The sequence below is a fragment of the Puccinia triticina genome, chromosome 6A (assembly GCF_026914185.1).
Source record: "Puccinia triticina chromosome 6A, complete sequence".
In the NCBI taxonomy this organism is placed as follows: domain Eukaryota; kingdom Fungi; phylum Basidiomycota; class Pucciniomycetes; order Pucciniales; family Pucciniaceae; genus Puccinia; species Puccinia triticina.
The window spans coordinates 3,629,956-3,653,996 of NC_070563.1; the positions used below are offsets into that span (position 1 = coordinate 3,629,956).

Genomic DNA, 24,041 nt, shown 5'->3' on the forward strand with positions numbered 1-24,041 from the left:
TGGCCACTCTCTACTAGAGAACTGGAGAGAAACTTGAGATTAAGAATAACAGGTATTGATCCCACCGCGTACCTATGGTGCTTGTGGTGATTCTTTCTGATAGTGGATCTTGGTTGGGATTTTCCTTGAGCCAAGTCCACTTGCTTCTGTTGAACCTGAGGTTTTATGCACAAGATTTTTAATTGGATTTTATCAACTTTAGCCACTCTGTGCTTGGACTGCAGAAAGTTTTGCTTTGCTTGAAATTTTCTGCAGCTGATTTAGCTTGCGGCATTCTTCTCAATTTATGAGATGAATGCTGGTCACCTGAGATAGTATTTTAGTAATAGTAATCTCAGAAATGAACCACATTTAATATGTACCAACACTGGGTCGCTACGCTAACCATAGCGGTTAGCGTAGCGTAGCGCAGCGCAAATGCGCTATTTTTTAGCGTAGCGTTAGCGCAATTGCACGCATATGCGCTAACGCTACGCGCACGCGGTGCGCAGCTATTTTAGCTGATAGCGTAGCGTTAGCGCAGATGCGCGCAATTGCGCTAACGCTACACATGCAGGGCGCAAAAGAGCGCGCGCTACGCTGCGCTACAGCGCCTTTAGCGAGAAAAAAGGGCTTTTTTTCCGCTAAAAGCGCTGTAGCGCAGCGTAGCGGCTGTAGCGGCGCGCTAACGCTAACAAAGAATTGGCGCGCTGTTAGCGCCGCTGAAAATTAGCGCAGCGTAGCGGCGCTAACAGCGCGCTAACGCTATGCAAAATAGATGGGCGCTTTTTGCCGCTACGCTAACGCGTAGCGCTGAAACAGCGTAGCGTAGCGTAGCGTAGCGTAGCGACCCAGTGTTGTATGTACCTCTAGTACCTGGTACTGGTAGCACACTGTTTTACATTGGAGCTGCTGTGCTGCTACACTTTTATAGTGAAAACACACATTTGGCACACTGGTAGTAGAAATCAAGTTCATTTATGCTGTGGTGCACTATTTTGTACCAAAAATACAGCTTTTTGCACTGTACTGACACTTTTTCACCCCGTGAAAAAGTGTTTGTGAGCTAAATTTGGGTGTTTTGCAGCGGGTTATGGCCGCGCTACAGCTTTTTGGGAGAACCCACCATGTTGCGCTAAAACAGTGTTTTTGTTGTTGGCCCACTGAAGTAGGTGTTGTGCTACAAGTGCTTATTGTGTCATCATGCCTCAGTTTTTCGCAAAGGCCTTGACTGGTCATTGGGATTATACCAGTTTAAGCCCACTGATGATGTAGTGCTAAGCTTCAGCTAGAAGAGTCATAAAGCAGTACAACACTCTGTAGAACTTAAACTTAGTGTAACACCACTACCACCAGCTGATTGTGCTGTGTAAGGCCACACCAACATTGCTACTGTTTGAGTGGACCATGGTTTGATTATTTCTACAGTATATTTTCTGTCAAAATGTGTGCATGTCTACCAATTAATGTTATGCATGGCTGTGTAGATGGCAAACAAAATGGATTTATGTGTATACATGAGGGGTGTTCAAAGTTGACTTCATAAAATGGTAACACCATGAAATCAATCAATGTAACAGATCAACAATTCCAACTTGGTCCATAGAAAATAATCACTCAAATGTTACAATTTCAATTTCAACTTTGAACACCCCTTTGGTAGGCACAGTATGTATATATAAATATGTTTATCTTTATACATTCATTGATCCCTCAGATACCAACACTGGTAACATGGTGTATGGCTGTATCCACCAAAAAAACGAAGAAAAAAGTTTTTTTAAACAAAAAACAGATTGCAGAGTCTATGTAGATATATTTATTTGTATATATGTTTGTATGTATTCAGTGGTGGGGTGTGGGTTTAACGTATTTTTTTATATGGGCGACAAGGGAGAAGAAAATAAACAAAGTACAAAACAAGGAATAGCGATAATAATAATGATAATAATGGTGAATATATGTAAGGGGTGGCGTATGGATGGATGTTTGTGTGTGTAGGCAGTAAGTGGTGGACTAAGATTGGAGAGCGACTTGATGATTAGGGCCAGAAGAACCGGAGCCAGAAGTTTTACCAGCGGCAGTGTTACCGATCTTGACTCGTTTCTTCTTCCGATAGTCGTCTTCTCTACAGAAAATTCCAGGAGAGGCATGTTGCTGTTGTTGGTGTTGCTGCTGATGGAGATGGACAGGGGCGGCTTGGGGGTGCGGATGGGGATGGGGATGGGTGGTGATGAGATGGCTTGATGAGTCCATGACTGCTCGGATCGGCCTTGGGGGCTGCGCAGGGGTTGTTGAGCGGGCTGGATACTGGCTGGGCGTCCCGCTCGCCGTTGTCGTGGTGGCTAGCGGTTGGGTCGGACTTCGATGTTGGTGTGGGTGAGCTGTTGTTGCTTGGGGCGGATTGCTTCCGGCTAACATTTCGCCTTGTTTCCGTTTCTTTCGCTGTGGAGTCGAAATATTTTTTTAAAAAAGGGAAATGATGAGACGGGTCACGGAGAACTTAGTCAGTCATTACATTCGAAAACAGACGGTGGGCAGGTGAAGAACTGATTTACCCTTTTCTTAGGCCCGCCTTCCTCGGCGACCCAAAGTGAACTTTCAAACTGGATATTTGCAACAAGCAAGCCACATGGATTTTTAGCCAAAATCCGATTATGTTGGAAGAAAGCGATTACTCTTGGAGGGGAAGAGGGGGGAAAAAATGAAAATAAAACCAACGCCGGGTAGCATTCCAGGCTGAAAGGTAAACGCTTGCGACAAGACCTCGCTTGATAATGGTTTCAAGAAGTTGGGGATGTTGATTTCTTGGAAATTTGGATCGCTAATCCAACTCTCCAATTGATGGTCCTTCTTAATTGAATTGCGGCCTGAGCGTTCCCATTCAAAAAAAAAAAAAATGAAAAATGACAGGTGATTTTATTGTGAGTATTCATGATGGGCATTATCAAAGCTTTTTGTAAGCCACCAGTTCAGAAGGGAGCACGGGAAACTTACCTCCAACATCAGCTACATAATGACCATACGACCTGTCCATCTTGATTCGCTTTTGGCCCAAGTTTTCCAATTGCGCTGGGAGGCCGTCATGTGGGTGAGCGAACAAGCGCGCGCGTGAGAGAGTGAGAGAGGGAGAGAGAGATGGTGAGTTCAAGAGAAAGAGAGAAGGCTTGGTACCAGTCGAATCCCAGACAGGGGGGGATCGAGCTATTCACCTGGTGATAGACCAGCAAGGTCGTTATCAGCTTTACCTTTTCCTTTGAGGTCTCCATTCGCATTGGAGATGTGATGGTTGGTTAGGTTGTTGGTGCCGAGGGTGCTGTTGATGAGTTTGTTGGGTTGGTCGAGTGGTTTGAGGTACGGTTTGACAAACCAGTCGTACATTGAGGAGACATTGAAGAGGGACAGTAGGTCTTGGGATCCACTGATAGGTGCCGCGGGTAGATGACCTGTTTGAGTGACCAGACGAAAGAAAAAGAAACGAGAAGGATGATGATGAGTGGCCTGAGTTGAGCTGGTAAGTTGGGTTAATTTGTGAATGTGAATCTGGAGCGCACCTTGGTCGATGACTGGGAAGTAGAGTGCTTTGGGGTTGGGTTGGCTCTGCCGATTTGCGGTTGAGCTCGTGCCAGCTTGTGGGGTGGTAGTGGAGTGGGGGTGATGAGGATGGGGGTGTTGTGAGGATGGGTTTGGTTGCTGCATGGTTGAGGTTGTTAGTCTTGCCCGAGTGATGTTCTTCGGCGCTCTTCTCCGAGTCGTTTCTTGGTTCTTGTCGTTCACTGTCTGTGGTTGTCTGCTGGGTTCGTTAGTCCTGTGCTCGCTCTCGAGTCTTTGAGGTCGGTTGGTTGGTTGTTGTTTTCTTTTTTTTCGAAAAAGGAAAGAAAAAAGTAGGACCTCAACCCCCAAAGACTGAAGGGCTCAGGGGCTGTCACTAGGAACACACTCATGTCACGATGTCGGCAGTGCGACACCTCGGGTGTTGCCCGCGGGCCGCAGGCCGCGTTGACCCCACCGGCCCTCACCGACTCGACCAAATTGCCCAAATTGCAATAAGCTGGCTTGGCTTGGAGACATCGACTTCATCAGTCCCACATCTTGCGCTGACTTATGTATGATGTACTGCTTAAACTGAGTACAATTGCCGTGTATGTACACTGGGCTTCTGTAACAGTTGAGCATCTCCCATGCGAGAGCCTTCTCTGGACTTCGGTGGGAAAATTTCTCACCTCATCGATTCCTCTTGTCTTTACATATGTATAACCCCACATGACCAAGTATGTAAGTATAACTCTTGACTGCTCCGCATCTGTAAATCTGCCTCGAATTTCCCTAATTTCTATATCTTCCTCAAATTTTTGAAAACTTGGGGATTCAATTTCTATGTACCTCGTAGCAAAAGATACATGCATTCATGCCCAGCGTGAGGAGGCTGAGACAACTTGAGTAGAGGCTTTCTGGGGTCCTCAGCCAGCCCCACACACCTGGCAATACTGTCATGAGCCGTATTTTATTCTCATTTGTGAGGGAGGGAGAGCACGAGAGTGTTGCATCTTGCTCCTACAGGCGTCTCCGACAATGGCTCCTATTGGTCTCCGGAACGGTGACCGAGACCACTATCCGTGGGGAGTTAGAGCAGCATTGGCAACGGTAAAAAGGGTGTTTTGACCAATTCTTCGGAGAAAGAGCGTTTCGCCGATCGGTCGTGCATATCGGTGCACCATCATACATTTTGAGTCGAGCCAGATTCACCATGAGACTGGATTCGCTTGACTCTGAAAAAGTAAGCGTTTTGGGTATGATCAGACGGCTTTGAGATGATCCGACGCCAGTCAGAGGGGTTTATGTGACTCAAGTTAAGCTGACGGTGCTTGGCCCGAAACACTGGTAAGCTGTATGCCGAGAAGTGATGATGACGATCAGAGGGAGGACAGCGAAACGACCATCATCAACGAGGAAAACTAAGAAAAACTGATTCGTAACATCATCATCCTGAAGCATCCTGAAATTTGTATGCATAGCTAAACATATCAGGTGATAAGTAGTTTTGGCTGCCGGTGAGTTTGGCTCTAAAAAGATTTGTGTATCCAAACATATTCATCCATGATCCTTAAGTCCGTCAGACTGTTACAATGTACCACATTTTGAGATTCACAACAGCTTATTCTTAGGTCTTGCATGAACTGATTGTTGTCTAACCAAAACAGATGTCACGACGGTGCGGATGATTTGTTTGATTCTCTCTCTAATAAGCGTCAGAGCATTTGCAGCCGCCGAAAAAAGGCGAAATCATTTCCATTATAAATTGCCCTTGCTTGTATTCCATCTGGTTATTTAGTACCTCTTTTCCTGAAAAAAAAAAAGAGTATACCTTCACTGCATCTATCGATAACTTTCTCCGCTGATCATCAGGCTCCGGTCACCAGGAAATACAAGCTGAAAGGTGGTTATGATATTATATACCGTTCATCCATTTCACTTGGCTTAGTATCATCCGACAATTAAGACACCAACGTGTTTATTGACGTCTGCTTTTTTTTCTTTGACATTTCCATTTGATTCACCCCGACACAGAACAAAAACATCAAGAATCGATTAAAAGGATGAAAAATTATGTCTTTATGATTGCACTTTGGTTTACTTGCATGATTGCAAGTAGCAAGCAGGGCTTTGCCGCACGTAAGTAACGTGATTTGTCTTCTGAAGACCGTGGGGTACTCGATATCAGAATATCCAACCTTCAGCTGAACCCAAACGCTGTTTACCCAGCGGCTCTTGGGATGTGGATAAAAGGCAGCGACATTCCGAAGCCCTCTGAGCATGTGTTCGAACTTTTGAAGAAGGAGAAAAATTTCGGCATAACCCTCTATAAATTTGAGCAAGGAATTGATTTGTATGAATACAAGAACCTAAAGGTTTCGTTGAATTGGAGTGCAACAAAGGAAAGTGTCTCAATTGAGAACAAGTCCGACCAACGGCTATCCTACGTGCTGAAAGATCATGCTACAAATTTGTTCTATCATACACAAACCCTGGAAGCAAAGACGACCCAGGTGGTTCTGTTTCAAAAGATTCCTTGTAGTGGACCCGTCACGTTGTGGATACAGTAAGGCCCCAATTATAAACAATAATTGGGACTTTATTGAAAAATAATCAAAACTCGATTGAAATTATGATTATAGCTATTTTTTAGTAAGAAAAATACTTCAATAATGTTTCAATTGAAGTACAATTATAAAAAAAATGCGCAACAGAGCAAATTTTGCCCTCCTGTACACAAATACTGGCCAGCTCCACTGCAGTATTGCCTGTTGAGACCATCCGCCGCTGGGATAATCCAAGTTTCCCAGTCCGACCCCCACGTTCAAGATACCCGCCATGATCCCTCCTCCGCTCGACCCCAAACAAATCCAGATCCTTGCCCTCTGGCAATGGTATCTCCGCCAGCAGCACCAAGTCCCCAAACAGGTCTATATCCGTGCACGCCGCACAGCTTTCAAGAGACCCTCTCGCTGGGAACCTTGGAACGACGACCGCATCCCCGCCGTCCGATTTGTGGAGTACTTCCGCATGTCTGTGGAAGACTTCCGGTGGCTCTCAGACAAACTACGGAGCGAACTGCAGCAAGATCCCCTTGGCCGTGGGGAACCGTTGAGCGTGGAAGCCCAAGTCGCTTAGGGTCCGTGATCATCAAACAATTGGGGTGGGGCGTCGCCGGCGAATTGGAGGTTGATGGGCAGATGGGCGGATGGGCGGATGGGCGGATGGGCGGATGGGCGGATGGGCGGATGGGCGGATGGGCGGATGGGCGGATGGTCGAGAGAAGGCCAGACCCCTGCCGAAACCACTACGATCCCATGCCCTGCACGTGTGTATTGGCTATTGAGTTGAAACTCAATTGTACAACCCTATAGTGATCATACACACCTGTATTCAGCTCGATAAGGGAATTTTAGCAAATTTTCATTCCAAAAGACCTCGCAAAATGCAGACATTCAAAAATTTTTTAACTAAAAAATAGCTAAGAGTGAATCTCAATTGGCTTTTGATTATTTTTCAATAAAGTCCCAATTATTGTTTATAATTGGGGCCTAAGAGCCATTAAAAAAAAGCCACTTACTTCCAACAAGTTATCTTGAATAAAATTTTCTGGCCTTGTTTGTTCACGTGATTTTTGACCCAAAGTACTTGACTGTTTCGGGGTACCCGGCGGAGTGCCTCACATCTCAACTTTTGATGCTGTTTTTTTGATGAAGGAGGGGTGGTACAGCCCCAAATTTTTGCAAGGTTGCAGGCCAAGTGTGCAACTTTGTCATGGACCTTACAGTGCCATAATAGATATTTTTATGAAAACATTCTTGGAGAAATGATTTTTTCTTTGCAAAATCAGAAAAACTTGTCACCAAAAAATCCCACTGTTTCATAAGTCCCTCCTTTGGAGCTGGGTGCTTTGCGCTCAGAAAGGACCTGACTTAACAAAGCCTCCCGGGGCTGGGGGCACAGATGCACCCAATGCAAAGCATCTCCCATTCCCGATGGGAGGCTTATGAGTTATTGGCATTCTTCCACATGAGAACTCGAAATCATGGCTTTTGGCTAATTTTTTGAATCAAAGTGACATTACAAAGCACGCACTCATTGTGAGACAGCAAGCTGAAGTGCAGAGGATAGCTGAGAATCTCAGCTTCAATGTACTCTGGAAATGGTGAAAATTACACCAGAGCGGAAGTCTTGCCATCCCCCAGCAGCAGAAGTGCTTGGAGGATAGAATTCTGTATCTTAATTGAATCCACATTGAATTTTGGGGAATTTACATACACAGTTCTGGCCAAACACTCAAAAATGAGAAAATTTGAAATGGGAAAGGGAGGAAAGTGCGAGGAGGAAAAAAGATGTGATTGGCATCAAAAGGAAGATAAAATTCAGGCCTTCAAACTTCCTGCTTGAATGTGTCGAGAAATGTAGTGTCGCTGATTAAACTAAATACTTTTCCCAAGATGTGCGTTCCTCCGCAGAGCCTTCGAACACAAAGTGAACTCTTTTGAGTTCATCATAGCCTTCGTCGACCGACGGCTCTTCGAGGTTCTTGGAATAGCTGGCGAAAGCCAAGGTGGGTAGCAACGGTCGGGACGCTTGGATGCAGGCGCGATAGACGTTGTTATGCTGGGCCAATTCAACCGGCGCGGTGAAGAATACACATCGAATCGGACATCGCAACTTTTGGGCGGTTGAGATGTAGCTTGAGCGAGTTTGCTTGCTTGGATTGGTGTTGTCAACAACGCACGATCGTCCAGAATTGATGGATTCAATGGTTGCTTTGAGGCATCCGCCAAAGCTCTTGAGAGTATCTTGGTTCTTTGATGATCATACGTGCATTGCAACAATCCGGGACGTTTCCGAGGAAAAAGACGAACGCGTAATAGCAGTTAGTCGAAATACTACCACCACGTTCTAATTGGGTAAAATTAACAAACCACATGACGATAACCACGAGGCATGAAATACCTCTGAAAGCAAGTAGTTTTGCCAACGCCAGGTGGGCCAACAAACAGAACTATTTCACAATGTGAATGCTTTGGTGTAACATCATCTTCTAAAAGGGGACCTAGCGCCAACGGAGTGGTGGATGGATGCCATATTGGTTCTAATGTGTATGAATGAATCTAGGCGTGAATATAACACATTGAGTAGTATTGAGCCGAAAATACGATCCACGTACGATCATGGTCAAACTTGAGCGGATCAAACCCGCTAAGAACGAAATCCATCCGTTTTGGTTCGCCGCCAAACCATTCTTCTGGTGTGCTGCGTACTCCGGGGGGGGGGGGGGGGGGGGGGGGGGGCATGAGTATTACAAATCTTCACCGGCGTCGGGAAGATAGCTGTAAATACATGAATACTAACAAGAATGGGACACCAATGTTCAATGCCAATTTACGGTCGGTATCGTTCCAGTCCTTTGGAGATGAGTTTGTCGCTGGACGACCAGCGGCATCGCCAACAAAGAATGAATTCTCAAGGTCTGAGATCCCGCGAGGTTTGAAGCGGATGTCAGATGCTGCTCATTTGTTGATGTTGACAGGATGACCATGAATTACTCGGTTTGATCCCACCATTCCAATGTGCGACAAACTCCTCCCACATCCCGGTTAATGGCTAATAGGAAAATGTAATAGAAGGTTTGGCTATCGATCAATTCGGAGAAATCATGAGAAGCATAGTTGAAAAGTCTTGCTGGAGCAAACCTTGCGAAACTTGTCTTTTTCACGGGCGGCGAAGACCCGCAGGGGAACACTAAGCTTGAATCAAGCAGATAAGCTTGGTTGAGTGCTGGCACTGATCTTATCCTAGATTGATGGAGGACGAGAAGTGGGTGCCAGCCGAGTGGATCTCACCGTTCTAGCAAGCTGGATCAATTTCGATTCGAAGTCCTTGCGGTATTTCGGCGCTTTGAAGTTCTGGTTGCTCAGCAGGACAATCGCAAATCCATCTGCGTGGGCCTCTTGGAGCTTCTTCGGCACATTGCTCGCCCACAGTTTCCAATCATCTGCATTCGCCGGGAATTTCTTGCCAGACTTAACTTTAATCAATGTTCCATCCTAGAGTGAGAAAAATGAAAAAGATGAGGGTTTTTTTAATGATATAAAAATTTATGGAAAGCGTAGGACGTTACAATATCGAAAGCAGCAATCTTTGTGCTCGGACTCGGATCACCGCAGATGCCATGCAAACAAGTATCCGCAATGGGCTCCAACCATTTCAGTTTCAGACCGGTCTTCAAGTTTTGAAATATAGGGGCTACATGACACGGGTAACGAGGCTTGATGTTAAATTCTCGTCGTGAACAGGTGAGAAGGTCGCCTTGATACGCGTCTACCGATGTTGATGCTCACCAGTCTTCTTTGAAACATGGTCACAATCGTCTTGAGATGTATTGGATAGGTTACGCTTGTGGCTCAGCCGAGCTGGTGTTTGATCATTTTGTGTCAAGAAATCACCATCAACGATCCCATATGCGTGATTTTTGACGAACAGACCAAGACGCGACGAATAAGATACCAAAGCGAGGATCCGGTCAGGCTCCAAATCGATACGAATGCATCCGAGTGTAGAAGACATGTAACTTGCAAGATTCTCTGGTATTCGCTTCCATGTCCACCAAGCGATGGACTCGACCTGCCGGAAGGATGCGAAATGGCACTATTGAGAAATTGACAGACCGTCCGACGCTGGAGAGAGCCCATACAACATTCATGCAGTTGAATTCTGAAATCAGAACTGATTCCTGGAGTGTTGAGGCCGGGCCGGGCCGGGCTCCTGGCAATTGGCTAGATCCGACCCACATGTACACCACAGGAGCGATTGAGAGAAGTCGGGACGTTCCCAAAACAGTTGCGGGAATCACGCGTCCTAGCAACCGCTAGGACCGCCATGGAACGTTAAGGTTGTCTCGTTGGCTGCAGGACGCTTTTTAGACAGCATTTTTTCATTGACGTCTTTGTTGAGCGGGGGTTGCTAGGACGTCAAAGTCCCCTTGACGGAAGACTTGGCGTTAAGAGGACAGTGGCCTCAACCCCGGTTCTTGGGATACCTGGGTTATCCTGACGCTTTCAACGACGTCCGGAGGTCATTTGCTGGAGCCATTGGGTTGCAAGGACAGCCTGCCCAAGCATCCAAGCAACCCTTTGAGGACGCGGTCGTCAATAGGATGCTTGGGTTCCTGGGACGGCCCGAAAAAACATCAAAAAGACGTTTTCATTAACCAAAAATTCTCCTGAGTGAGTTCCCCCAACTTGGGCGTTGCTGGAACAGGATGGTCTGACCAACTGCTTCTGGACACTCAGGTTGCAGAAACATTTTTTTTTTGCTTTCCTATGCCCACCTGCAAAGATGCTTTGCCAAGTGAGCGTTCAAGAAGACAAGTTGATTTTGATTTTTTTTTTTTTTCTTTTTGCCTTTGATGTTTTTTTTTTGTGGAATGGTGGAAACAAACTGGTTTGCTTAGGTATTAAGGGTGTTCAAAGTTGAAATCATAAAATTTTCAATGCATAAAATCATAAAATCATAAAACTTTCAAGTGATGATTTCATATGTACCATTCTAGAAATGTTGCTCTAATTTGAGTGCTTGGGTGCAACATATTTTTTCAGCTTAGAATTTTATGATTTTATGGTGTTATGATTTTAGGCAAGTCAACTTTGAACACCCTAATTGATATCACAATTCCACCTCATAGGTATAGCCAATGTTGTGTAGTGTAACTGGCAAGAAGCCCCTCAAGGGTGCCTCCAGGGTAGGTCAGGCTGTGGGTTTGAGCCTGCGGGAGTTTCTTTTGCCAGTTGGCACCTGCAGGATCAATCCATTGTCAACATTGTGGGCTCGATCTCTCAATGTGCTTCTAGAGCGCAGAGGGAAAGGTTGTCAAATAATACTTCTGATCTGTTGCGGTAAAAGTGTATGCATGGAGACAAGGACTGCGGAATGTATGCAAAATGAGATTCACCCTTTTGTTCTGGCCCGCGACACTCGAGTGAGAACCCCAGACTCGAGAAGAAATCCGACAAACTCACCGACTATCCCGTATATCCCTCAATCCACTGCCGATCTCATCCCAACTGCTCAATTCTAGAATCACCGCCACCGCTTGTTTAGACATAAACGATTCAGGAGGAGCTCGGATTCAACTCAAGTGGAGGTATTGCCAAAACCCCTCTTTTCTCCCTTCTTCTCTCTTTCTCTCGTCTGATTTATCCTTGTTGATCTCTTTTCTTCCTCTCTCAGGCTTGCTGTTGTTTCTCTCTCCCTTCACAATCTTATCTGTGTTGAATTCTTGTCCTCCGTCCTCTTCTCTTTTATGCCTTCTGCCTCCATTCCACTTCCTTGTCACCTCAATCGACTCCTTTTGATACATATCTGTTCGCAACTTATGATTCCTCACATCCTATGGTCTGTATGTAGTGTTGGTCATGTCTCCTGTCCGTACTTGCCATGTTGACCTTGTTCCTTGCCGAGATTAGATAGAGAACTTTCCATATACCTCTTATCCTCTGATGTGCGCTATCTCTGCATGTGACAGTCTTGTCTCTCTTGTGATATCTTGTTTGAGTGTTCCACCAAGTTCTTCCTTTCTTCTATGCATATTCACTACCAGTCCGAACCACAGCTTGATCACTAGTACATAGCCATATAAGTCAGTCTAGTTACAAGCAATCAAGCACCATTGGTTTTTTCCTCATTTTATCCGCGCCTCCTTCCTGAGCCGATCTGGTGAGCTATCAACCCCTCACTGCCCTGTCTTGAGCTCTCTGGCTCATCTCTGTGTTTCCTCGTGCTCTGGTCTTCAGTCGAAATCCCAACAATCTGTCTATTGTTTGAGTCGTAGTGAGGACTAGAACATCTGAAGGTACTTTATGATTTCATTCTTTTATTTCATAATGTGTCTTGCTTATATTCTATTTCTCTTTTATTGTCAGTTATCTACTACTATTAGCTTTTGGTATCTGCTGCAATAAAGTGCTTGATCTCTAAATCTCACAAAGGTGTCAAATCAACATTGCTGGAGTGATTGGCAAACAAAGGTGCAGAACCCTTGTTGGCCCAACAACGTTGGCGCGCCCGCCCCTCTTCGGCAGGATGCTGTTGAGACAACCAAAACCACGCCAACCAATACTTTTGTGGTAATTTCTCACCGCATCAGAACATTGTCCCCTGCGGAGGAAAGCAATGTTTGGGGTACGCAAAGGCAGAGTGTCAACAGAACATTGACCTGCTCCTGTGGTGTACAGCTTATAATGCTGATTCAAACCAGTGTATTTTTTTTTCTAGTGACAAAAGAAGATTGCATTGAACTCTTCTTTTTTTCACCGCAGTGCCTGTTTTTGATGTTTGCCATTGTACCTTTCAATTAATGTTGGTTGGAAGAGAAGAAAGAAAACCATTTCCAATGCAGGCATCTCAAGTTCAACATTCATTGGAGTGCACACAAGTGTGAGCTTAACACAAGGTCCCAGCCTCCTGCGGGCCGTGCAGCATTTGACTGGTTGCAAAGGAACTTAGACCGGAGGGAGGGACTTGTAATACTAAAACACTTTTCTCAAGTGAGCCTTCTTGGTTGCATGGTTTTGGTGGGAGTGAGATTCTCTCCCACACCGGGTCTGCACCTTATTCTGCACAGATTCTTTCTAGGTTCTCAGCATACGTCTACATGTTCTTGATGTTTGTGGGGTTTTTTACTGTAAAATCTTGTTTGCATCTATTCATTTTTTTCATTGCAGTTCAAGATCATTTTGAACTTTGATTCTGCCTGTGCCTCACGTGACCAGGACCAAGCGCAGTCCCATCACTTCTTGTTATTGAGTTTCAAAAATGAAGGAGTGAAGCTAAGAAAATACTGAAAAATCACAAGCATGGTAAGCATTCAGAAAAACAAAACTACAAAGAGGTATGATGAGTGGCAATATAGAAGCCAGGAGAGAAAGAATGGTGTGCATATCACGTCCAGTTCACATGAGTTTGGTGTTCTAGTACATAAGCCTCTCTGGTGAGACTGGGCTGTCACCCAGACCCACTCACCACAAGTGGCTTAGTTAAGCTCAACACAAGTGCACTTCCTTTTTTCAGTGTACAGTGGGTGTGGTCCACTGTCCCATGATCACCATGGGAAGAGCTAGTGGACCCAAGAATTGCTGTCTTGCCAGGGGAAATTGCCAGTAGTGACAGTATTATTTCCCTCCCAAATAATAAAAAGGACTGGCAGAAATAATAGTTCCAACCAGCCGGATCTATAGCCCTTGTCCTTAATATTACGTCCTAAACCAGCTGTACACGGAAGCTTTGACAAGAGAGATGCAGCATTGGAAGACATGAAGAAAGTCGGATTCAAGAAGAGAACTAGCCACAAATTGGCGCAGAAGAAAAAGAATGTTCACAAAAACAAAGGAAAATGGACTATGGTCCTTGGTAGATGTAAGGCGGTCAATCTAGATAACTTTGGAACAGGGTTTGAGCAATTATGTAGATGCTGAGAGGAGATTGATTGATAGAAATGTGGACTCATCCACTGGAGTTTTACAGATTAGAGGGGATGTACTTGAGCGCCTTTTGATCGGGGGAATATGAGCTTTTTGATATTGTCTATCCATCTCCTCATGAACGGGGGTAGACGCGATTGCTTGCCGATTATCTTGTCCGCCGCTGCCAACACTGCAGCTTCGCCGAAGGGCTCGTGAGCGAGCTGAGGGGGCGGTTTGGCGTGTCTCCGGACGCCCTTGATTACGTCGAGCATCCCCGGAATGTCGTCCTGGAGGTATTTCTCCAGTATTCCCACTTTTCCTCCCAGCAATTGATTCAGCGTTACTTGATTCTTAAACCCACCAAAATTTGAGAAAATCAGTTGAGCGGCTTCGTTCAGATTGGCCTGATCTGTGACTGGCATGTTTTCCCATGGAGTACCCTTCAGGCGTGCATCACCCTCCACCAAAGGTTTTCGCTTTAATTCAGCTAATCGTTCATCAATGGGGGGAAATCCTTTGTCTTCTAAGGTGAGCACTTTGGAGATCCAATGAATTAATCACAATGATTGAAAAATGATTTCGGGGCAGTTATCAGTGAATGGATGGCAAGTGGTGTTATTGGTGGAGCAAAATGACATTTACATACTTTTGGGTGGGGAGGACGATATTTCAGTTTCACTGAAAAATTTATCCAGTGGCGATTTGTGGACAACTGTCTCTTGGGGAACTACGTCATAATGAGCCTCTACGTAGGCTTTTGCTGCGAGTCTTTCTCTATCATTTATGCTTGCATGGGTTAGCCATTGGCGGGGCTGGTAGGTCTTTGCGGCTTCATCGAATTTCAATGCTCCGGGTTGTTCGAATGCGTCCTTTGTGAGATACAAGGACCTGGCATGGTTGTCGAATGCCTCCATATATGATTCGGCCAAAAGAGATGCGCCTTGCGTTTCGACCTTCTCGATTGAAGGTTTTAGCACACGAGCGGCCGCCTCCTGCTTAAGTTTGGAAATCAAAAGTTGGGTGAATTCTTCCTGTGTTCCCAGGGCTTCCACAAACTCGGTCTTCTTTATCGCACCGGTTTGAAGAAGATGTAATTGGGACGTTAATCTGGTTCGAGTTGGTTCATCAATCAGGTTTCTTTTAAATAACTGCTGGACATATACCTGGGTGGCATAAGTGGGATCGGGTTCTTCAAGAGTATGAAAGATCTTTGCAGGATTTTGGCGTGTCAATCGTTGGAAGTCGGCTTCTCCCATCTTCTCGATGTAATTCGCTATTAGTGGCTTCATAGTGGCATCATTCTCCACGGCCTCCTGCATGTGGAGCCTCGCCATCTCTCTGATATTCTTCTGGGCACCTGTTCGTACCTCACTCAAGACTTCTTCAAATCCTTGAATCAGAGAGTAGCGGTATAGCTCCTTGGTCAGGTCGAGTTCTGCAGGCAGTGTATGCATTACTTCTTCAGCTGTCGAGAAAATCGGCTTCGCAAGGCCCACGGATTTTTCTGGGTTCACCTGGATCGATCGAGCTGCAGCAAACTTCTGGGGGTTGATAGCTGGTGCCTTGAAGTATTCAGCCAGAGGTTTCTCGAGCTTCAAATTGAGACGTTCGAGACTCTTGACGGCTGCATCTGATTCTCGCGTGAGCTCTGGAAGATTCTGTTTTTTCATCCTTTTCATAGCTTTGGTCACGTCTTCCATAATTTGGGTGTTTACCCGGGGTTCTCCAAGGCTTTCCAACTTCGCCAAAGCGGTTTTAGCTTTTGTAAGCGGGTCATCATTTTTCACCAACAGCCTTAAATCTTCGAGATACCCGACATAATCTTCTTTGGTGACGACCCGCGCTCCATCCGTAGGATGAGAAACTGTCCTCGCCTTCATTTCCTGGTCAAGCAGTTCGCCAAAGTTTTCAGGGGTAAACTCCTTGCCATTGCCCAAACTGTACCCGTACTTTTCATCATCAAAGGCCCTGGCGATATCGAGTTTGAATCGATCTAGGGAACACAGGGAGTGGCACAGGTGCGCAAGCCAGCAAATCAAAAGATGGGGATTTGGTGATGAGCTATATTGAGTCACAAGATTTTAAAAAGGCGATTAACCAACCAAAGTCTGCTTTCTCCTTATGGCTCGGCGGACGACGCGGATTTTCCTTTAGTGTAGGACGTGGTCAGCGACGAAATCCCCACTTGGTCAAAGATAAAGTGGTCACTTACAACACGGAGGCGGAACCGATCTTGTAACCGAGATAATCTATGTCAAAGCAGACGAATCCAATGAGGGGGGGAGAGAGAGGTGGGTTCAGTTCAAGCAATGAGACAAGCCTCAGGAGTAAATCTGCTTTTATGTAGCAGCTTACAGCGGACGCTTGGGCAATGTGGCCTCTAGCTCTGGCGCCTCAAGTGCTTTAGTCTGCCGCGTGTTCGGAAATGTTCCTTTCACTTCTTTGGAGGTCGAACCCTGGGGTGACACGATTGGTTTGGGGTTGTGATTAGCAAGTCTTTTTGTGGAGAAGCCAATTATTCCACCGTTGAATAATGAATTATACCCACCACCTTGGTCTACATCAAATAGAAACAAAGCTCAATAATTGATCCCATAGGAAGAAACACCTCCAGGCAGAATCAGCACTTACAAAACGCTTCTTGAATGCATTTCCCCATTTCCTGAATTAACCGCCCATGGGATAATTAGTTGATTGGATGCGGGCCCTACGCAGTTGGAGAAATTTCCATGGGACACATACCTCATAAAGACACGAAGCCTTTGTTCGTATTTTTCTATTTTTGGTGCCTGAAGAGCATCGTGTTAGACCATGCTTTGGAAGCACCGCGCCATAGCAATCCCAAAACTCACGAGTTGCCTCCAAAACCGGTACACAACTAGTATATCTTGCATCTGCAAACGGATGTTGTCAGTTTAGTTTGGAACACAGGGGTTTGGCCGGTTTGTGTTGCTCAAAAAGCAATGAAGATTTCTTACATCCAATGCCGCTTTTGTCTCAGGAGAAGCGTGGAGAGGCGAATGTTGGTATTTGGGCGGGAAAGCATCTCCAGCAGGAGTGTTCGATGGGTGTGGTCCTTTGATGTCGGGGGGTTCAGTCTTGGGGGGTTCAGTCTTGGGGGGTTCAGTCTTGGGGGGTTCAGTCTTGGGGGGTGCAGTCTTGACAGTATTGGGGGGTTGAAATGGCGAGGTGTCTTTGTCTTGTTCGTGAGGACCCGTGCGATCCCCTGCCCGGAGTTCTTGAGCAGCGGGCAGCTTCTCCGGGGAAGTCCCGGTTCCGGAAGTAACGGTGTTGGAGGAGCCCTTGGGCAGGGATTGCTCCTTCGTAAGCAGTGATTGCTCCTTAGTAATCGCTGATTGATCCTTAGTAAGCGGAGTCAGCTCCGGGAGCGAGGCCGGATTGCCCGGGAGATCGAAGCGGGTGTTGGCGCCGAGTGTGGACAGCTTCAGACCGTCGACCCGGTCGCCTGTGTTGACCAAGCTGGTGACGACTTCGACAGAGTTTCCTGATCTGAGGCCAGCCGATGTACCTTCTGCCGCCTTGATACCCTCAGCAAAATGGCCTGCAGTCACCATTCGGCGGTGGAGGCGGCCGACTGGAAGCGAGCGAAAGCTCGGAAGTATCAGATAGAAAAAAAACAGAATCCGGACCAGGGCCCCGGGTGGGGTTGAGGGTCGCATGGTAGGATGTGCACGGCCAAAAAATCCAGGACAGAGTAAGAATGGCGCGGGGAAAAATGTGTGGAGAGCACGATGTTCGGTTCTGGGAAATGCCAGTGGACCCCCCCCCCCCCCCAACCTGGTCTTGTTGTCAAGATGGGACTCATACAGCGCTGATGGATCAAGTGTGACAGAAACATATTCCATATCATGGAAATTCCGCAGGGAATTGGGAAACGGTCGTCGGCCTGAAACAGCCGTCATAGAGAGGCTCCCGGTTGGGATGGAATTCAGCGGATTTTGCAGTATGTCGGCCAGGTCAATGAGGGCGTTGTCCGATGGGCGTGGTCCCCCGCAGCTCTCCTTTCTGACCGCAGGAGGGACGGATGCTTCTCGTTGCTGCTAGCCCAGCGTCAAGGCGAGCGACGGGTGCAAGGATACATACATCATGCCCCCACATCACTACGACGCAGGGCTGGGCGTGTTGCCTGTACTTCGCGAATGAGGCAAGTGTTGTGTACTGTGCCAAAAGAGCAGACGACCACCTGGTTTACCTCCCGGGACTGGGGGTGCAGAGCACCCCGATGCGAACCATCTCCCATCCCCTTCGCGCGAGGGCGCTTCGCGCCAGCCCAGGGCCCCCGAAGCGAGGGACTTGTGATAAGTCAGATGACGACAGGGAGCGGCGTGCTCGCCGGGGCGTCGCCATCGGAAGCTGCCATGCTTTTGGATCGTCCGGAGCCGGCCCAGAAGAAGCACCCCGGGCCCGGCTCTGAGCACGCCAAAGCGACCGCCGAGCAGAGGGCCGCTGGAGCCCGCTTGCGGATCCGCGCTTCAGTCTGATGCGTGCATCTGGAGAAAGGGAACCAACGGCGGGGCGTCGGACGCTGCACACCTCCCCCTCCCCCCCAGAAAAAGGACGACGCATTGCACGCCCACTCAGAGCGTGTGTGGGGTACCGGAAAACACCACGTCCGTCCATGAAGCCCCACCGTCGTCGACGAGCGTACACATAAGCGGAAAAATGATACGACATGGGGGTAAATAAAGACACAAGGACAAAGCTACATGCTCGCACACATACGCAAGAGAGAGAGAGAAGGATGGCGGAGGGGGAGGGAGGGAGGGACACAGACGGGGAGGTTCACTTTTAAGAGAGGGCAGCAATACTGGAGGCCGGCCTTCTAAGGCCGCCAACCAGGGCGTGAAAGGAGGCCTTGCTAGCCCTGCTCCTGTGTCTTTTTTTTTTTTTTTTTTTTTTTTTTTTTTTAGTGCTTATTGATTTGACATTGCGCACTTTAGTAAATGCTAGTAAAGTAGATACATGCGATGATGTTTAGAATATAGTACGTGATTGAATAAAACCGGTTATTTTTAACGTTGAATGTGGAAAGTTTTGTCCGAGTGATTTTTGAGAGAGAAAAAAAGAGAACAAAAGCGCCCAAAGAAAGTGACAAAATGAAAATCCATCTCTTTTATTGAGTCTGAAACTTCACAAGAATCGTGCCCAGCCAACTTCCGTCACGGCTGCGGCCCAGACAGCGCGTGTTATGTGGTTGCTCAAGCCACACACCCTGATGATGTAAGCGGGCAGGAAGTTGACCGAACCCGACCCCCGCTAGGATCCAGCTCAATCTAACCCACCGAATACATGCTAAATTAGGAAAAGAACATAAAACAACTGTAAGTAATTTGGAAACTTTTTACAATACTGATAACTCTTCATCTTCTTTTTTAATTATCTTCTTCTTCAACGTAGGTTTTGATATTCTTGAATCAACTGGTTTTGATGATAAATCTTGAAAGTAACTCAAATGACAATGGATTATTGAGTAGGTTCTTGAGAGAATTTGGATTTATTTTGATCTTGCAGGATATTAATTTTGATTTAAATCTTCTTCGTTGTTCTTGATACTTCTTGCAATCGATCAGAAAGTGTTTAACCGTTTCCGGAGATTGGCAGAAGTCGCAGTTTGGTGATTTGATTTTGTCGATGTGATAAAGAAAGTCGTTAAGGGGGGAGTGACCCAATCGAAGTTGGTATATTGTTGAGCTTAAACCCCTCTCAAGTCGGTTTAGTGATTCAAAAATTTTAGTTGGTAAGTTGGTAAGAGAAATACTGTTTCGAATAATTGGTTTCTTCCTTTTGGCGAATTGAAATTTTGATCGAATTATCTGTTGAATATTTGAAAGTGTTCGGGATTGCTGGTCAAGATTGAAATATATATTTCCTTTGGTAGCTTCCTTAGCGAGTTGATCGACTTTCTCATTCTCCGGGATGCCAACATGCGCTGGACACCAAAGAAGTGAAATCAAGAAGCCGAAAAGCTGCAAGGATTCCATTTTGTTGAAAATCTGATTGAAAACATGCTGGTTTGAACACGGTCGAGGTGGTTTGGCGATGACTTGAAGCACTGCTTGATTATCGGAAAAAATATTGATCTGATTCGAAAACGGTAGATTGTTTTTCAAAAATTCATTCTTGACGATATCAAGACCGATGTTGACCGCTTGTACTTCTGCTTCAAAGGCTGACGCTTTGTGGGCATCGTTGATTCGGCAAGCAAACACCAGGAAAAAAAAATAGTCACTTGATGGCAAGTGACATGATGCAGCTTTGGTTTCTGCTCCAGAGCTACTCCAGCGCTGCTCCAAGTCTGCTCCACCAGCACTTGTAGAGCTTGCAGGACTGCACCAAAGCACTCAATGTGGCACAGTCAGCTGATCCTAATTTTTTCCCAGGAACAGCTGATGCTCATCATAAGCTGAGCAGTAGGCATTGACTGAGCCTGGGACAAAGCTGAGCATTGGCTGAGCCTGGGCCAAAGCTGAGCATTGGCTGAGCCTGGGCCACAGCTGAGCATTGGATATTCCAAGCCTGAAACAAATCCAAGTGTCAGCTGGACCAAGAATATTCCAAATCTGAGCATCAGCTTAGCCGACAATGGTCCAAAGCTGAGCCTCATATTGGAAAAGGCTTGTGCAGAGCTTAGGATCAGCTGGGACAATACTGTTCCAAAGGTTAACAACAGCTGGGCCAAAAATTTTCAAAAGCTGAGCATCAGCTGAGCCAATGCTGGTACAAAGCTGAGCATTGGCTGAGCCAAGGCTGTGCCAAAGCTGAGTATCAGATTTTTTGAGACTATTCAAAAGATTAATATCACCTGAGCCAAGGCTGTTCCACAGCTGAGCATCAGCTGAGCCAAGGCTGGTCCGCAGCTGAGCATCAGCTGAGCCAAGGCTGGTCCACAGCTGAGCATCAGCTGAGCCAAGGATGGTCCACAGCTGAGCATCAGCTGAGCCAAGGCTTTTCCACAGCTGAGCATCAGCTGAGCCAAGGCTGGTCCACAGCTGAGCATCAGCTGAGCCAAGGCTGTTCCACAGCTGAGCATCAGCTGAGCCAAGGCTGTTCCACAGCTGAGCATCAGCTGAGCCAAGGCTGGTCCACAGCTGAGCATTGTCTTAGCCAAGGTTGGTCCACAGGTGAGCATAACCTGTTACAGGAGTGGTCAGACTCAGAATCTGAGCATTGGCTGGGCCAAGATTTCTCCAAAGCTGAAAATCAGCTGAGCCAATGCTGGTCCAAAGCTGAGCATTGGCTGGGCCAATGATAGTCCTAATCTGAGTCTAATCTGAGCCATGACTGGAATAAAGCTGAAAATAATCTGGGCCAGGACTGGTTCTGATCTGGGCAACAAAGCTGAGCATGAGCTGGGCACCAAAGCTGAGCATAAGCTGGGAGCTAAAGCTGAGTATCAGCTGACCAGAAATGGGGATCAGTGGTGCCCAGCAAAACTGAGGATCTCCTGTGGAAATTCTTAAACTGGTTAGATGGTGGGTAGATGGTGGGTAGATGATGGGTAGATGGTGGGTAGATGATGGGTAGATGGTGGGTAGATGGTGGGTAGCCCGCTGGAGCTGGCATGATGTCACTTGTCATCAAGTGACTATTTTTTTTTCCTGGTGAAAGGAACTGGAATTGTTGAGGAGAGCCGCCGAGGCTGAACCTTTATCTGGAATATTAGAACCGTCTGTGAAAAGGAGTGATTCATTTTTTCCTTTTTTGCTAGAAATCTGGTTAGTAACAACTTCTTTAACTTTATCTTTCTTAATATCAAGATTTTGTACTTTAAGCAAAAAAATTGACCATGGTGGAATGCTATGTTGATGGATAGTTTCGATGGATTGGAAGTCGTAATCGGGGATCAGATGATTATCGAGAAGGTTGTGAATTGAAGAAAGGTGAGTTGAGGGCCGAATGTTCAATTCATTGTTGATTACTTGCTTGATCGGATGATTATCTGATGCTGTTAATTTTTTACAAATGTACAGATGATTTTTTCTTTTTAATACTTCAAAGAAAGGTATCAGCAGTGAGTCTCTTTCAAGGAAATTACACGGAGTGGTTTTAAAAACACCAAGCACAACTCTTATTGCTTGATTATTAATTTTGTTAATTATATTTTTAACTGCAGCTTTGTTTCTTTTAGAAGCCCAAACACAGCTCCCATATAACACTCTTGACCAAAGAACACTGATAATCAGATTCTTGGACTGTTGTAAGCACAAACCATACGAGCACCGAGAGATTCTGATAAGTTGATTGGCTGTACTGATACCGCACTTCTTGACTTTTTGAAGGTGGAGAGTGAAATTGAGTCGGGGATCGAGCAGAATACCGAGATATTTAACTGAATCCGATTTCCTCATACTGATCTCGCCTAACCGAAATGGGCAAATGTCAACCAATCTGTGAGTGAAAACCATAAAGTTCGCTTTCTTCTTGTCGAAAATTGCGTTGTGTTTAAATCCCCAAGCTAGGGATCGGCTTCCCTCATTTTCGAGCGAAGCAATAGAGTTTTCGAGGTATTTGTTGGCGACGAAGTGAGTGACATCATTGATAAAACCTAAAGAAATTTTATCCTGATTTAAACTGAGAGGGGAATTTATCAGCAGTCCCGAGTTATAAATGATGTACAGAATAGGTGATAGCGGGGATCCTTGAGGAAGACCGCAACTGAGATCCAAAGCAGGTGACAAATAATCATCCATACGAAGTGCTGTTGTCCGATCCGACAATAAGGAATGTATAATTTTTGAAAGGTAAGAGGGAATACCAAGCTTAATTAAAGTATCAATTAGCCTGTCTTTAATCACTGAGGGATATGCTGATTTTACATTGAGAAAAAGTGCTGAGACAACTTTGTTTTCTCTCCACTTTTGACGAATCCATGATGTCAAGAACATATTAGCATCATCGGTGCATCGATTAGCACAACCTCCGAAATGGCCATGAGCTAAAACATTGCTGTTTTCAGCCCAGTAAGTTATTCTTTTCGTTAAAAGACTCTCAAAGACTTTTCCAAGGCAAGAAAGGAGTGCGATGGGTCAATATGAACCTGGAAGGGCATATGAGTCTTTATCTGCTTTTCGAATAATGACTGTGATGGTGTGCTTCCAGAATTTAGGAAAATACCCCACTCGGAGGCAAGCATTAAAGAGTGTGGTGAGTAAAGGGATAATGGTATTTTTGCTCCAAAAAATAAGCTCATTAGCAATGTCATCATGACCTTTAGCCTTTTTCTTAGGTAACTTGGATAGGATATTATCAATTTCTGGGTGAGAGATAGCAGGGAAGGTGAAAGATTCTGGGAATGAGAATGAGGTAATATCATCAAGATCACACGATATAGGAACCTCGGACGTTCCTTTGAACAACAAGCGAGCTTGTTCCTCTTTATTCGAGGTGAGTTCATTTTCCTCATTAAGTAGCGGAGCAACATTGCCGCTACTACTTGGTTTAATAAATTTATAAGCTTTAAAAATTTGATGGTCCTTACTTTCCGCTAAAAACTTACGCCAATGATTGTGTTTAAGTTCGAAAACCTTTTCTTTAAAAACCTTTTGCCAGTAGTGATAACAATCACACGCCTGAACCAAGTGTGCAATCAACATCCATTTTCGGGCCTGGTTTCTGTTTTGAATGATCGGTGAAAGCACTTCCTTGTCCCACCATGCCTTGAACTTATCCTTGTTAGCGTTGACTATTCTTTTTTGACTATCTAAAGAATTCTGAAAAGAAGTGGTTAGTCTTTCCACAACAACATTGATATCATCCAAATTTAAGATAGGGATTGTACTAATTTTATCAACAGATTTGGACAAATCAACACAGAATTTTTTAACATCAAGGTTTTTCAGATTGACCGATAAACGAATAGTCGGGGACAGATGTGGGTTAATATTTAACTGAAGAACAATCGCTTGATGGTCTGAACCGAAATTACATGAAGAAGTACAACAACTTTCAACCATTTTTAGAGCCCGAAAATTCGCCCAGGTAAGATCGATCACCGTTGAACTGGTTCTTCTGTTTATAAAGGTGGGAGTTCCCTTC

General features: G+C 45.7%; 2 protein-coding genes across 2 annotated transcripts; both read right to left on the reverse strand.

Moving 5' to 3' along the window:
• Nucleotides 1-1,995: 1,995 nt before the first annotated feature.
• PtA15_6A438 (uncharacterized protein) lies at nucleotides 1,996-3,678 on the reverse strand (the record flags this gene model as incomplete). The annotated part of the gene is made up of 7 exons (XM_053170143.1): nucleotides 1,996-2,107; nucleotides 2,291-2,424; nucleotides 2,538-2,585; nucleotides 2,701-2,849; nucleotides 2,977-3,051; nucleotides 3,192-3,425; nucleotides 3,534-3,678. 7 exons carry the CDS (start codon nucleotides 3,676-3,678, stop codon nucleotides 1,996-1,998), a joined length of 897 nt encoding a protein of 298 aa, XP_053021364.1.
• A 4,269-nt stretch (nucleotides 3,679-7,947) lies between these two features.
• PtA15_6A439 (uncharacterized protein) lies at nucleotides 7,948-10,318 on the reverse strand (the record flags this gene model as incomplete). The annotated part of the gene is made up of 10 exons (XM_053170144.1): nucleotides 7,948-8,328; nucleotides 8,448-8,617; nucleotides 8,693-8,778; nucleotides 8,878-8,995; nucleotides 9,072-9,129; nucleotides 9,219-9,272; nucleotides 9,369-9,572; nucleotides 9,647-9,771; nucleotides 9,867-9,938; nucleotides 10,102-10,318. The coding sequence occupies 10 exons, from the start codon at nucleotides 10,316-10,318 to the stop codon at nucleotides 7,948-7,950; spliced, it is 1,485 nt and encodes a 494-aa protein (XP_053021365.1).
• Between the last annotated feature and the right edge of the window lie 13,723 nt (nucleotides 10,319-24,041).